Below are 14,187 nucleotides of genomic sequence, written 5' to 3'. Positions count from 1 at the left end.
TGTGTGAGCACTGCACACGTTGTGTATGCTACAGTGAAAAAAAAGGACGATATTTTCTGCACTATATAAGGCAGTTTGGATTATTAAGCGCACCGTCAAAGAATGGTCTATTTTCAAACTTTTTTCACATACTGTATTGAAACACTGCATTATAAGGCGCACAGAACAGAAGCTAAAATAGTAGCTGCGGTTGCGCTATGGATCCACTAGATTGAGTCACGCTAAAGGGAAAACAATACAATTTGATTTATATAGAGCCTTCCATCCACAAGGGGCTGAATATCCTTAGAAGTCTTGCTTGTCTCCTTCTTCCTTCATTTAGTCAGTAGTTAACTGTGCTTTGCTTATTATCTTCGTTTCATTCTGGTAGCTTTTTTTTTTTTTTTTGGCGAATGCACATGTCAATTTCTCATGTCAACTCCTTTAGGTTACAATTGGTTCCTGCTAAAAATCACCACTAAATGGGATAGGAACACCAACACGGAAACAACTCAATGTGGAATATAAAGAGAGTGTAAGAGGCTTTTGGGAAAATGAAATGCTTCTAGGTGCGCCATATGAGTGTGGAAAATACGGTAATCTGTATTTTGTTTTAGTACAATTGCACAATTGACAATCATTAAGTATCGCAACAGACACTTGGAATTTTTTAAAAATGTATTCCGGCACATGCTTTAAGTGAAGGGCCAAAGTTTGATGGATGGATGGGTGGGTGCATGTATCGATAGATCGATTGATAGGGAGAAAATTGAGTTCTTCCAGAGTTCCAGAGTCTTTGCCATCTTACAGCCTTCATCAACTGTACAAGTAATATTTAGGTCACATTTTTACAAATTCATACAAATGTAAAAACAAGTTTAGCACTGTACTAATGTTGGATTGATTATTTTTAGTCATCATACATTCGCTTATGCCTGACATGATAAATTGATTATGCTTGCAAAGAAGAACGCTTATGCTTGCAATCATTAATTGACTATCCTTGCAATGAAGAACACTTCTGCTTTTAATAAGGATACATTCTTTATGTACTCACATTTTATCCATTATATACTCACTTTTATAATCAAGAATGCTTGGTGCACTGTGTGGAAGTTTAGGGACGCAACCACCTTTCCGAGGACGTGGTTGGGAAGAGATAAGTGTTAAGACTAAACAGTGAGCAAGGGTAAACAGTGAATGGAGCCATCAACACCAGCTGCGGCGTGATATTTTTGTGACAATTGCACACATGTACGTAATTTGCACTCACATACACACACATAGTCAAACAAGTTCAGTGTGTGTTCAACAGCCCCCACCCTTTAGGTTGGACACACCCATGTAGTAGCTTTCCTAATAAATGAGGAGGTGAAGGGGGAGATCGTTAGGGTTACGTGCCGAGAACTGAAACCGAACCCTTCTCCTCGTTCCCTCCTGGTATCAGAATCGAGTCTCCTGTCTCCTCCTTTTGTTTATTCCTGAGTGTCAAATTGGACAAACCTGACAACTAAATAGACGAGATCATGTGTGCTCTCAATTGTAGGAACCCTTTGTTTGTGGGAACCAGTGGGCAGAGAGAGAGAGGATTTACAGTTTTCTTTTGTTCAATCCACATTGACATCTCTAGTTGTAAACACGTGAAAATAAACATTACATCATAGATAAAAGTAGATAAGCGTTACACCCTTTCCTGCCATCATCTGAATTTCATTTATGAGCCAATGAAATCCCATCCATCTTGCAACACTTTGAAATTGGCACACAGAGGGCTGAGCCTTCTGGCCACGTTCCTGTTCTGCGCTTATTTGCCGTTAAATAGGTTGTTAACTAAAATATGTCAGGGTAACAAAATAGCTACATCAATTTTGTGATGACGCAAATGGGACAGCGCGGTTTAATTTCACGAGAGGACGACCATCTGTCTTCCGGCTTTCCCTAAAAATTAAAGAACTCGACTGCCACCTGGTGATAAATGACAAGAATTGCATCATGTTAACGCGCTTCCTGCTGTTTGAAAGCATGCCCTTGTTCACATTGATTTATTGACACCAAGTACCACCTAAAATTGAAGTCGTCCAACTTTTTACACCAAGTACCACCTAAAAGAAAAAATCGCTCTTTAAGAATCAAACTTGTGATTTCGTCATTTAATTATTTGGTCAAACTTCTTATTCCAGTAGCCCTTTGCAATAATCAAATGCATTAGGAGGTTCACCAAGGTCAGTGATAACTGCTGCAGGTGTAACCTTACTGCTAAATTAAAGATGACGTATACTTTATCAAGAGAAAAACCATACATAAAATGCAAATTTCTTGAGAAACTGAATTGTGGTTTTTGACCGTGACTCCGCCCCATATCAGTATCGTACGTACAGACCCTATAGACAAAACGTGGAAAGATAATAATCTCAAATAAAAGGTGTTTAACAGCCGCCAGCTGTCAGAAAACGTGTAGCTTTATTTAAACCCAAAACCACGGGGAAGGAAAAAAAAAGGCTCCTGGATTAAAAATATTGTACCCATCATTGAATGATCATAAAAACAAATTTTCAACTAACAGCTGGGATGTTCCAAAGGTATTATTGTAACTTGAACACATTCTTAGTAGGTGTCTTGAATAAATCTCAGGCCAACTGCTTTCACAACATGTTTCAATCACCAGGCAACACGCCACCGTATTTGGTACATTGGGACGCTTTAGAGGGGAAAAGTGATACAGTTGTGATTGAAGTGGCTACACAGAGAACATATGGAAACATGATTTAAAAAATAAGAAGAGCATTTAATATACTGTATGCATTCTGTAGTCACAATGTAGATCAGTTCAACATAAAACAAAACAAACAAAAAAACGCACAACCACAGTCCCACCTCTCTTTTGGCAAAGTCTCTCAAACGAAACAGAGGTGGAAATGAAGAGATTGGGAATATTTGGATGAAAAACAACATCATTCTAAAATGAAAAGCGATAGCAGAACTCAAAACATGGATAAATTAGGTTCAATACACAAGGGGGGGGGGGGGGAACAATGTGCAGAAAACTATTGTTTGGCCCACTGTGTTGTGTGCAAGGTGAACCAGCTCAAGACACAAGCAGTCTCATCAGAGGAAATGTCCTGTGTTTCCGTCCCCCAAAAAAAAAAAAAAAGCTGAGCTGGCAAGAAAGGATACTATTTACCCAATCCTGCCAGTGGGTGTTGCCGTTTTACTGAGGGGAAAGAAAACAAAAAACAACAAAAGCACTGCTTTTGCTTTCCTGCCCCAACACACAAGTCAGTGCTTGTTGGACAATAAAAATACTTGCATTAAAAAAAAAAGGTGAATGTGACCAAAAACAAAAACCCCACAACAGCAGCAACTGACTCAGTCTATCTTAACTGCTGCGTAGATCTTCCTGATGAACATGTAGGCGGCGTAGAAGCCGATTGTGCCTGTTAGCAGCCAGAAGGACAGAACCATCAGGGTGGTGTAGCCAAAGTACAACAGCGACGGGATGAACTCCACAATGTCGAGCTGTGGAGGAAAAACCAAGAGGGAATACGCTTTCACATCACTTTTTTTTTTAATCTCATGTTTGTCTTCTTGTTTTACGGAGGTCCGAGCAAGTGACGTCGCGATTTCTTTCCAGTAGGTAGCAAAGCGGTTTATTTAATTGAGGAAAATGGGTGGGCTGTTTAATTGCGATGATTATAGCATATCACCACTAAATTAATATCAGTCAACTGTAATATAAGACGCATGTCATATATTTGTGTCAATTATCTGTGTGATCTACAACTATTACATTTCATCTAGAAGGTCGCATTTGTGCAAGTGTCCCAGCTACTTCACATGTCCACCATGATCTCATGTATTGTTATACCTCACAGTCCTTATGTGAACAGTGTTCACCTAAAGTTCCTTTTTTTAAATGAGTGTTAGTTTTCTTCTTTGCCTTGAATAACATTTTGGGTAATATAAGAACTTGATTTTAAGTACAGTATCTAAAAAGTGGATACAGTACTAATGTTCTAATTTTACATATCTGACGGCTTGAGGTTCAACTCCAAAACCCAATTCTAAATTTAAAAAACAAAAACTATATTATATATATTACATTACATATTAAAAAAAAACAAACAAAACAACAGAATCTCAATTTCCCTCACACATGATGAGAATTCCAGAATGGTGCATTTAGTTCCCACTCAGACCATGTGAACGCAAGTGTGAATGGTTGTCTGTCTATGTGCCCTGTTCATCTCTTAAGTTCTCAACAACTTAAAGTCCAGAAAATGTGAGTCTATTCCACCATCTGACACTTGCTCAGCATACTGTGAAAGAAGTGACCTTCGCGTACAATCCTTGGACTGTTTTCCAATCAAACGCAAAGCACATGTAGACAAACAGGCATTCACATTTTCAACTATGGACAATTTTGTGAACAGGGAGAACATCCAAATTGCACACCAGCGTTCCAACGGATATACAGTATTCAAACACCGGAGTAGTTGAGCTCCTTGATAACAGTGTGAACTTCTACCTTGTTGACAAAGTAGAAGACGGCGTACACAAGGACATAGAACGCTGACCCTCCTGAAACCAGGAACGTTCTCCACCACCACCGGTAATCCTTTGTGCAACGTTGGCAGAAATAAAAAACACATAAGATTAAAGCAGGTTACGGCAACAGCCAAATCTGCCCTTTGGCAATTCAAAGATGATGAAGAAAACAAACTAATCCTGAAACATGAATGCTGAAATTTCACAAAAGCTGAATATTTTTATAACAACACAAGAAGAAAAAAAAAACAGGAGGGGCTTCTGGTTAATTTCCACAATATAACAGTATCTGTAAGTTTTAAATAAATGAAACAATATGCTATACAATATATTTGAAATGATATTTGGTGTAAAATATTGGACATGTGTTAACAAAGAAAAAATACTTTTTAAAAAGGACAAAAGAACAAATCTCCATACCTCTGCACACAGTTGGAAATAAACCATGACAATGCTGATCTGAGAGCAGGAGACCACCAATATGATGAAGACCAGAAACAGGAAGCCAAAAAGATAATAAAACTGATTCTCCCAGATGGCCTAAAGAGGTCAAAGTACACATGGGCATGAATGTATATTATTGCAAGCGGGCGCTTTGCAACCAGTAATATACCTACTGTCGGTAGGGGCGAATAAACACACTAAAATGTACATAACAGAGAGAAAATTGCTTTTCAGTGTGTCACAGTCATCACACTCACACTGAAAATGAAGAAGAGCTCAATGAACATGGCACCAAATGGCAGGATCCCAGCCATCAGGATTCTAATGAAAGAGGGACACAAAAAACAACCCAAAAAAGGGCATGGTAAAAAAACAGGCCTTGAATCAGCCATCTAAAAGGCCAAGATAGATTTTTTTTGGAGTTGTTCAACACTCACCCCACAAACTTGTTCATGTACCAGCGTTGCTCCGGGACCTGCCGAGGGATCTGGTTGGTGCGCACGGGGTTGTCATACGGCTGCTTGCGGAAGCCAAAGTAGTAGCCCAGGTAGACCAGGGGCATGGAGATCCCAAACCACATACACAGCAGAGCCAGCATAGTCGTGAAGGGCACCTAAATCAAAGCACAATCAAGCTGCGATTGGTCGTTTTGCTTTCATGTCGTATAAAGCCACTGTCAATATCTGGCATTTTTTTCAAAGCGATGCTAACAATTCAGTATTATCGGATTATGCAGATCTTTGGCCTACTTACCGCCCCAGAAGAGTGCTCTCCCCAGATGAAACAATTGAGGATGAAGCAGATTCCAAACACCACAGCTGGATACAAAGTTGCCGTCTACGGGAGAGAACACAAATCAGAGGTCCAAAAAAAAAACAAAAAAAACAAAGAGTTTACAAATTGGTCCCAATTCGTGTCCCAAAAGCCCCTGTACACTTCCTTTTTTTCTGTTTTGTTTCAGGCATTATCCGGACAGATATAAGGCCATCAGCATTGGATAGATAACACAAGCAGAGTTTTTTTTTTTCCCATACAACTATAAAATCTGAATATAGAAATCGGCCCCAGGACAAAGTGTCATGGTAAAGTTGGCACCCACGTTCAAAAAGGTTAAGTGGCTCTCATCTACAGACACTCACACAAAAGGCTCCTTTCCTCCACCGGTGGCCTTTCAGTGTGCGGTATAGTCTTCCGGCAAAGTAGCCGCCAAACACACTACAAGGGCGGGGATAAACAAAAACAAACAAAAAAAACACTTCAACCCGTTTCTCTGCATCATCATTTTGAGGATTCACGAGTCAACAATTCTCACCCCATAAACATGAAGAGGAAGCACGCAGTAGTCATCAAAGCTCCTCTACTCGAAGGAGACAACATGCCCAACATGGCAACAACTACACGGCACAGTGGAGAAACAATCAATCGTTACTCAAGAATATTTCTTGTGTAAATTGAAAAACTATTTCACATAATCAATCATTTGTTATGCAAAGAAGGGTTTCATTTAAAAACTAAGGATGTTTGCCAGCTATTCCAAACAAAGTTACGTAACATATGTACCTGTCAACAGAACTGATGGTGACATTTTCAAACGGGTCGGATTACCAATAATGAAGTCAACACTCACAGATGACGATAAGGATCATGCAAAAGAGTTGGATCCCTGAACCCAGAAGTGAGCTGAGTATCATGGGATACTGAGGCGGTCTGAAGACATCACCATGAACATTCTTCCATCCTGACTCTTCCATTGTGTCTTCCTGATTTGTGCGAGGCAGGGGAAAAACAGTCACATGGCTACAGCATCCTGGTCGAGCAAGCTGAACAATCACAGTGCCCCAGATACTTACGATATCGTCCTCTCGGTTGTAATTTGCAATGTCCTTCCTTAAGGTTCTGATGATGATCATACTCAAGATACCTGAAAGGGTAAAGACATAAAATTTAAAGCACTTGAGTGAGGTGATTTCGGGAAGGAAAGAAAAGTTTCATCATTTTCACGAGGAATAAGGCATAAATGTTGTACCAACCCAGAAAAAACAAATGCCCATTGTATCGTACTTTCTACACTACAAGGCGCACTTAAAGCATTCAATTTTTTCAAAAGCTGACAGTGCACCTTATAATCCGATGTGCCTTATATATGGATCAATATTCAGATTTCAGAACATAGTATTTTAAATGTTCTGTGAAGCGCATCGTTACATCTGCAGCGGTTGTGAAAGCTCTCAATTAAAGAAGCTGTATTGTACTGTATTCCTTTAGCGTAGCTCCATTCAGTGGACGCATAAAGCAACAGCTTCCACTATTGCAGCTTCTATTCTATACGCCTTATCATGCAGTGCAGTTTAGGTATGAAGACTGTTTTACAATAGCCTATTCATTGAAGATGTGCCTTATATTCCGAGGCCGCTTATAGTGCGGGAAATACGGTATATGTGCATTTATGACCCGAGATGCACAATGATTTCTACAATGGGGCTGTTTATCCAAAGCAAACATTTGTGCAGAATTTGACAACCTTACCAGAGAGGAAGAAGACAACCACCACAGAGTTGACAATCGAGAACCAGTGTATCTGAACGTCGCTCATGGTCAGGTACGTGTCCCATCGAGAAGCCCATTTCACCTCACTCTCCTGCACAGGTTACAAGACACACGGATGTCTTTATCATCTATTCATTTATCTTAGTGTAACCTGGGAAAGTTAAGAAACTATTAAGAAAAAAAGTGACGAGAAGTTTCTTTCACGGTTATTCAGGACATTAGTCAGCGCATTAGCAAATTCTCAGTTAAAGTTGTTATCGTTGCAACCGTTACTGATTTTCTAAATGACTGTAGTTTCAATATCTTTCATGGTATTAGTGATGTTACGAGAAGCACAGAGGCTCCGATGCATGTTTTGAGTCATTAAGGGGGCATTGCTGAAAAGTGTGTATTGGACCTTGCTTGGTTTGAAAGGAGAGTTCAAAAGAGAGGACATCTTAAGTCTTGCTGGCTTTTGTACGATATGACTGCTTCAGGAAGTGCTTCCGCTGTCGCCCGGAGATTTGACAGCAATTGAAACCTTTCAGCACCATACAAATGGTGTGTTTTTTTAGAGATGTGGTCAGTTCAGTTGGGACAAAGATATCATAGTTTGTAGTCTAGAGTTTGGAGAGTGTAAATGACATTTAATTAAATTGAGACATAGCTTGCAGAGGAGAGACAGCGAGCACAGTGCAACTGTATATTGGTCAAACTACACTCTTAAACCAATGCCATTTTCTGAAATTGACTGAAGAATATTATAAAACCTGCCATATTATATGGTACTACCTTTTGGGGATAAAAACACACAAAATACATTTTTAAAAATATTTTGTATTTTACACTTTTTAGTTAAGAAATTATACTTTGATGTGTTTTTTTTTTAAATCATTCTTTGTCATAGTCAAGAGCCCCAGCCAAAAAAACAAGCTCCACCCAAAAAAAGCATCAATTCTTCAGGCGGAGATCTAATTGTGTGAAAAAAAAGTATCGGGTCAGTTGCAGTGGTAGATCAGATCTGAAAACTTTAAACAAATGTGTTCCGTTTTCCAGAAAACTCACAACAGTCACTGACCTCCCAGTGCACAGAATACGTGAAAAGGACCTCATTCTCCTTGGTGGGGTCAATCTCCAGCGCAGCAGAGCTGCTGGCGTCTGGCAAGGTGCAAGTCTTTTCTTTTTGCACAGCCATCAGATCTGCGTATACAGGCCAGGTTCTCATGTAGATTCAGACATATCAGTGCATCGAGAAGTGCTGACAACTACCTTCCACTTGCACACTTTGCGGTACGACCTCAAATCGCACCACTCTATAGTTGTGCTGCTCCCCCTCTTCAAGCTTCTCCTTGTGGAAGTACAGGATGAAGGAAAGGTGGTTGTGCAGATAAAACTGTGAGGGAGGGGAGAAAAGGCGCACAGGATTGGTATGTAATGTAAAAACCAAAATAACTGCCATTATCATATTTGGGTGTGGTGAGGCTTGTCTTAAACCACAGTATTCAAAGACATTTGATTCTCTGTGGTTTTATTTTTCTTGTTTTGGTTGTAAAGTGTCCTTGAGTGTCTTGAAAGGCGCTTATAAATGAAAAGCATTATTATCATTATTATTATTATTCTACTCTCAAATTTTAGAAGGCTGCTCGAGAAGTTTACTTTGATACAACAACTACGCAGAATTGACTGTTTTCATGTGCAAGTGCACAGTACTATATTAAAGGTAAACAACAGAATTGGAACAACTTGCACAATTGTTGCCATTTTAGCAGTAAGAAATGCATGCAATAAAACCCCAGAGAAATCCAATAACTAACCACAATACTCTAAACAAAACAAGTTCAGATAAGCCAAACCGTACTTAAAAACAGTCCTCGGCAATCTGAAAAGCAGATATTACCTACCTTGTTGTTGTCCACAAAGCCCAGCCGGTAGCCATGTTCAAACTGGACATCTTTCATGTCTTTCTTAAGCTCCTCTTCTGCTCCTGCTTCTCTATTGAGATACACCTCCAACCTGGTGGCTACTGGCAGATTATCTGCAATTCTAAATGAGTAGAGAATGGCGTTGGGGTTTGGTTTGGTTTGGTTTGCGCAGTGGGAAACATTTTCAAGTCCTCGGATTATGTCACACACTACTAACATCATGTCCAGATGCTGCAAATCCATTGGGCGTATTGCAGAAAATGTGTTTCAAATCAACATGGAGTTATTGTAATGAAATGGCGTGTCGTCATCCCGTTTACACTGGGAATGGCTGGTTCTGGAAATTAATAAGAAATACTCACAGATGAACATAATACTCCTCCTGTATTCTCTCGGCAAACAATTTGCTCTCTTCTTTGCTGAGTTTTTTCTTGTCGCACACTATCTCGCACTTCTTGTCCTTATTCATTTGTACATTGAAGGGCGTGTTTACAATACGGTCCCCACGCAACACCTCACCTGCAAAAGATAAATGATTTGGGAGAGTTGAAACATAAACGCAAGCTTACTCAAGTGTAGGGAGGCCACCGCTCTTACCTAGGTTCTCTCCTTTGTAGACAACGGAGGTCGGCTTACAATACGGCAGAGAGTAGTATTCATAAGGAAGCTGGGTATGAGAGCTTGTCATCTTCACAGCCTGCCGACCAAATTAAAGCAGAGCAAACACAACCAGTGATTTCTTCACATTCAGATTTACAGCAACGTAGCACTTTTGACCACCCTGACTTGCAATGAATTAGCTAAATTAAAAAAAAATTGTAGTCATGTTACCCAGGACACAATGTCAGATTTATCTAAAAGTGACTTTTAACTGGTGAGTAATTGGATTAGGGCTGTCACGGTTTAACCTTTTTTGTATCGATTTATCCTATTGAACGGTCCATCGAAGTCAAGTCAAGTCAACAGTAGTATTTATAGAGCACTTTCAAACAGCCATCGCTGCATACAAAGTGCTGAACATGGAGCAATTTAACATGCACAATAAACAGTAAGACAAATCGGTAATAAAGGCGGTAGAAAGCACCAAACAGTAAAACCAAGAACAAATCTAAGTCATGCTGAGTAATACAAGTGAGTCTTGAGGAGGGCATCGAAGAATCAGATGGCTTTGCACCCCCCAGCCCTTGTTGAAGAATGTTCCACAACAAGTCCCACATTCCAGCCAGCAACACACCTATGCAAATAAAACTCAGCTTCCAACTTGTAGTCGACCAACACCATACACTACGTTCCACTTAGCGATGCAAGCTTAACAGTCTGTTTTAACTGCCCATGGTAGTTTCTAAATGCGATCTACTTTAGAACAGATGCAATGGAGTGCAATGTTGACTCCTCTGGAGACAGGCAACCACATACCGATAATGAAAGGTAACATCCGTGTATGCTAGACTCCACTTCTCAGCTACTACCGGTGACAATCCCAGATAAAAATGGGTGAATTGTGTCATCAGGGCCACCTGATGTAAAAACCGCTGTGATGACCCCATGTCAAGACATCATTGACTACAGTCACATCTTTCACCAATAGAGGGTGCTAGCAGACTGACCCCCGCCCCCCCAAGTAATTTACACTCACAAAACAAACCTTGGGACAAATATTTGTGGCGACCTATTCTTGTGGTGACTTTTTAGATGACTTCTTTCCCAGCCCATAATTGGACAGATGACCTTCATTTTTCCATTTACTTTTCCATCCTCAGGAAAATGAAGACGTATGTCTAAAAAAAAAAAATGCTAGAGTTGAGAGTGTTCCTACCTTAATATCTACAATATCCCCTTCATGGAAGTCCCGAGGAGCAACGCCAGGAACGTAAAAGGGCAACACCACAGGCACCAAGGACAAGAGCAGCAAGGCCCACCACGTCTCCTGTAACAGTCATGTCATGTAACGTGATATGGCGGCTGATCTCAAGAATCAAAACAAATTTACCAGCGGAAATTACAGCTTGTGGTTGTTTTTGGATTGCTTTCACCCTGTGTTGAAAGCTGGTTCATATACACGTGCATTGAGAAATGTATTGAAGTCTATAAAACAATTTACATGACAATTTAAAGAAAATGCATTCAAGCTATTGGGAGAAGGTTCACTATGCAACATATCAGTGACACAAAACACACTGTCAACACAACAAAGGATTTAATCAGTGGGAACAAGGGGAAGGTCTTTAACTGGCCTAGTCAATCACCGAACTCTAATTTTTTAAAAAAGCATGTTTTGTTTTTTGTCTGTTTGTTGTTTTCGTTTTAATATGGTTGAAAAGAAAAGGTTATATGGTTATACTCCTGATTGGTCCTTACAAGTTATGTATTACTTACTCAGTCCTGGTTATTTTAAATTGAGCTAATCTTACGCAAGATCAGATGTATAAAGGACTTGTATACTTTTTTCTTTTATTGACTGTATGGACCTGTGAATTCACAATAAAAAAATAATTGAAAAAAAAGCATGTATTTCACCTCCTGAAGAGGAGAGTGAAAGAAAAAACACCCTGAGGAAAAAAAACAAGAATTGAAAGAGGCTGCACGAAATTCTAGACTTTTTCCAAGACATTTCACTGTATTATTTCCAAATTCATAAATTCAATGCTTTGAGACTTTATAACCACGGGAACCCTGCACACAATTCACAACGCGTTCCAAATACGAATGTAGATTGTATTTTTCTCTTGATTTTCCTAAACAGTAAATGCAAATGACAGCATACTTTAAGTCATCACTGTTTGAGCATGGACAGGCAAATTTTTTACTCTTTCATTTGACATCATACCGAGCACTATTAGAATAAACATCAGGAAATTTGAAGTGTCAACGGGGAGGGTGACCACATTTTCCAGGCATCCCCCTAAAAAACTGTGTTTGTGTTTGTCATATTTTATTTCCTTAGGGTTTGATAGTAATAAACTGTCTCAAAATAGCTTTTTAAGAAATTTATAGTCCAGCACAGGACATAGTAAGACCCGACCGATATGGACTTTTTTTGAAGCAGATGCCAATTTTTGGCAGAAAAACAAAAATACCAGTTACCGATTAATTAGTCAATGATTTTCAAAAATATACTTTGTTGGTTCACTCGTGTTGACACATTCTTAACTCTCTGTGCTGCTTCTGTCTCTTCATTTTACCACCCTCAAACATTCCCATTCACAATGATCTATTTTTATTTAGTGTGGTCCCAATTCAGATTTTTGAATCATTGATAAACAGACAATGGAGGTGTCATGTCAGTGACCTTCATACTGTTCAACCCAAAAGGACGGTGCCTGTCAACATCCAAGACATTGATTTATGTTTTGGTTGGCTCTGGATGAAGGTTGACATTCTTTGCTCTGCCCCTGCACTCCTTCCCTTATCTTCCTGCTTGATGACTTGGTTTATGTGCTGTCTTCTGTCTCAACTTATGCAAGCCTCCTGCTGTATTTTTCTTCTGGAAAGCAAACCGTGGAATTAGACTGAGCACTGTGGAGACATTTTTTTTAACGAAAAGAGCAGGTAGTGGGGAGCATTCTTGGGACATTTGCGGTTGGGTACACAATTATATCAGGGGTGGGGAACTCCAGTTCCTCAAGAGCCTTATCCTGCCTGTTTTAGATCCCTCCCTACTCCAACACACCTGATTCAATTGTTTATGATCGTTTCAGGCCTCTACTGAGCTTGCTGGTGAGCTGATCATTTAAATAAACTCGTTTCGGTATAAAACTAAATTGTGGTCTACTTGATGTTCTAACTAGGGGCAAAAAACCCTACATCCACTGTAGGAGAACTATGACCACATTTGTCATTTTATTGTAGACGAGTGCTTTGTATTTCTCAGGTGTATAGCTTCAGTGTGGAAATTTTTCATTTAATGTAGAATAACGTGTATCTTAGCTCACTACATTTCCAAGTAGCTTGCCCAACACTGGTTGTTGGATCAACGTTCGGCAGCAACTCCTGCACTGTCAGCAACGAGTGATGCAGCCTGGAATGATACGGAGCCCAAGTTCTGCAGCCTATTTTTCTCTTTAATTATGTTAATCAATGAATGAATGATAGTTGAATAAAATCATCCGAGGCCTCCTCTATATTGTCAACACAGTCCAATTGACCTGACAAATACATTGGATCCGTTTTTGCAGCCACGGAGGAAGCTATGTGATGTTAGCCAAGTACCAGGAAGTTAGCAAGCGCGTCAACACGAAACAACAGCTAAATCACTATTCGTTTTCAAAGTGTTATGTACCAAGTAATATAGACACAAAAGTGACCCATCAATACCTTTCGCCCGTTTTATAATCGGAACATACATTCGGGAATGTGTGATTAGAAGAAAAAGTACTCGTTCCTCCACTCACCATCGCCGTGGCCGCCATTTTGACAACGTGTCATTGGTGACGTCATAGAATGCAATATATGTTTTTTTTAAAACCAGCTATGTCCGGTTCAAATTCCATAATCAGTGACAGTTTTCACCATCACATATTTCTACACTTTGTTATGTTCTGTTTTTACAGTTGCTTTTTCTTCGGTACGGACAGTAATATTAGTCTTGATTTATTTGGGGATGCACATTGGATAGTATTCGATTCATGAGTTGAATGTTTTTTTTAATGAATCAGATCACTTCCCTCCCTTTATTCCAAAACATATAAAATAATTTTGACATTGGCAGCAAAAAAAAAAAGTCACAAACATAAATTTATTTTGATTCTTGACTTGATTCACTTAAACTGGA

At 39.5% G+C, this 14,187-nt stretch overlaps 1 protein-coding gene across 2 annotated transcripts; it reads right to left on the bottom strand.

Moving 5' to 3' along the window:
• Positions 1-2,420: 2,420 nt before the first annotated feature.
• Positions 2,421-13,896, bottom strand: tm9sf4 (transmembrane 9 superfamily protein member 4). 2 transcript variants are annotated; one of them, XM_052059778.1, is made up of 18 exons: positions 13,808-13,895; positions 11,233-11,343; positions 10,014-10,113; positions 9,779-9,935; positions 9,396-9,537; positions 8,764-8,887; positions 8,573-8,694; positions 7,495-7,606; positions 6,819-6,889; positions 6,596-6,728; positions 6,281-6,362; positions 6,108-6,183; positions 5,722-5,805; positions 5,406-5,581; positions 5,226-5,289; positions 4,945-5,064; positions 4,505-4,594; positions 2,421-3,495 (listed from the first exon to the last, which is right to left on the bottom strand). In XM_052059778.1, exons 1-18 carry the CDS (start codon positions 13,823-13,825, stop codon positions 3,346-3,348), a joined length of 1,932 nt encoding a protein of 643 aa, XP_051915738.1. In that variant the 5' UTR covers positions 13,826-13,895; the 3' UTR covers positions 2,421-3,345. The 2 variants fall into 2 exon arrangements, with proteins under 2 accessions (XP_051915738.1, XP_051915737.1); XM_052059777.1 differs by having other exon boundaries at positions 6,596-6,889; positions 13,808-13,896.
• Between the last annotated feature and the right edge of the window lie 291 nt (positions 13,897-14,187).

The sequence above is a fragment of the Hippocampus zosterae genome, chromosome 2 (genome assembly GCF_025434085.1).
Source record: "Hippocampus zosterae strain Florida chromosome 2, ASM2543408v3, whole genome shotgun sequence".
Taxonomy (NCBI): Eukaryota; Metazoa; Chordata; class Actinopteri; order Syngnathiformes; family Syngnathidae; genus Hippocampus; species Hippocampus zosterae.
Note: the sequence above shows the minus strand (reverse complement) of the source record. Positions and strands in the feature narration are given on the sequence as shown.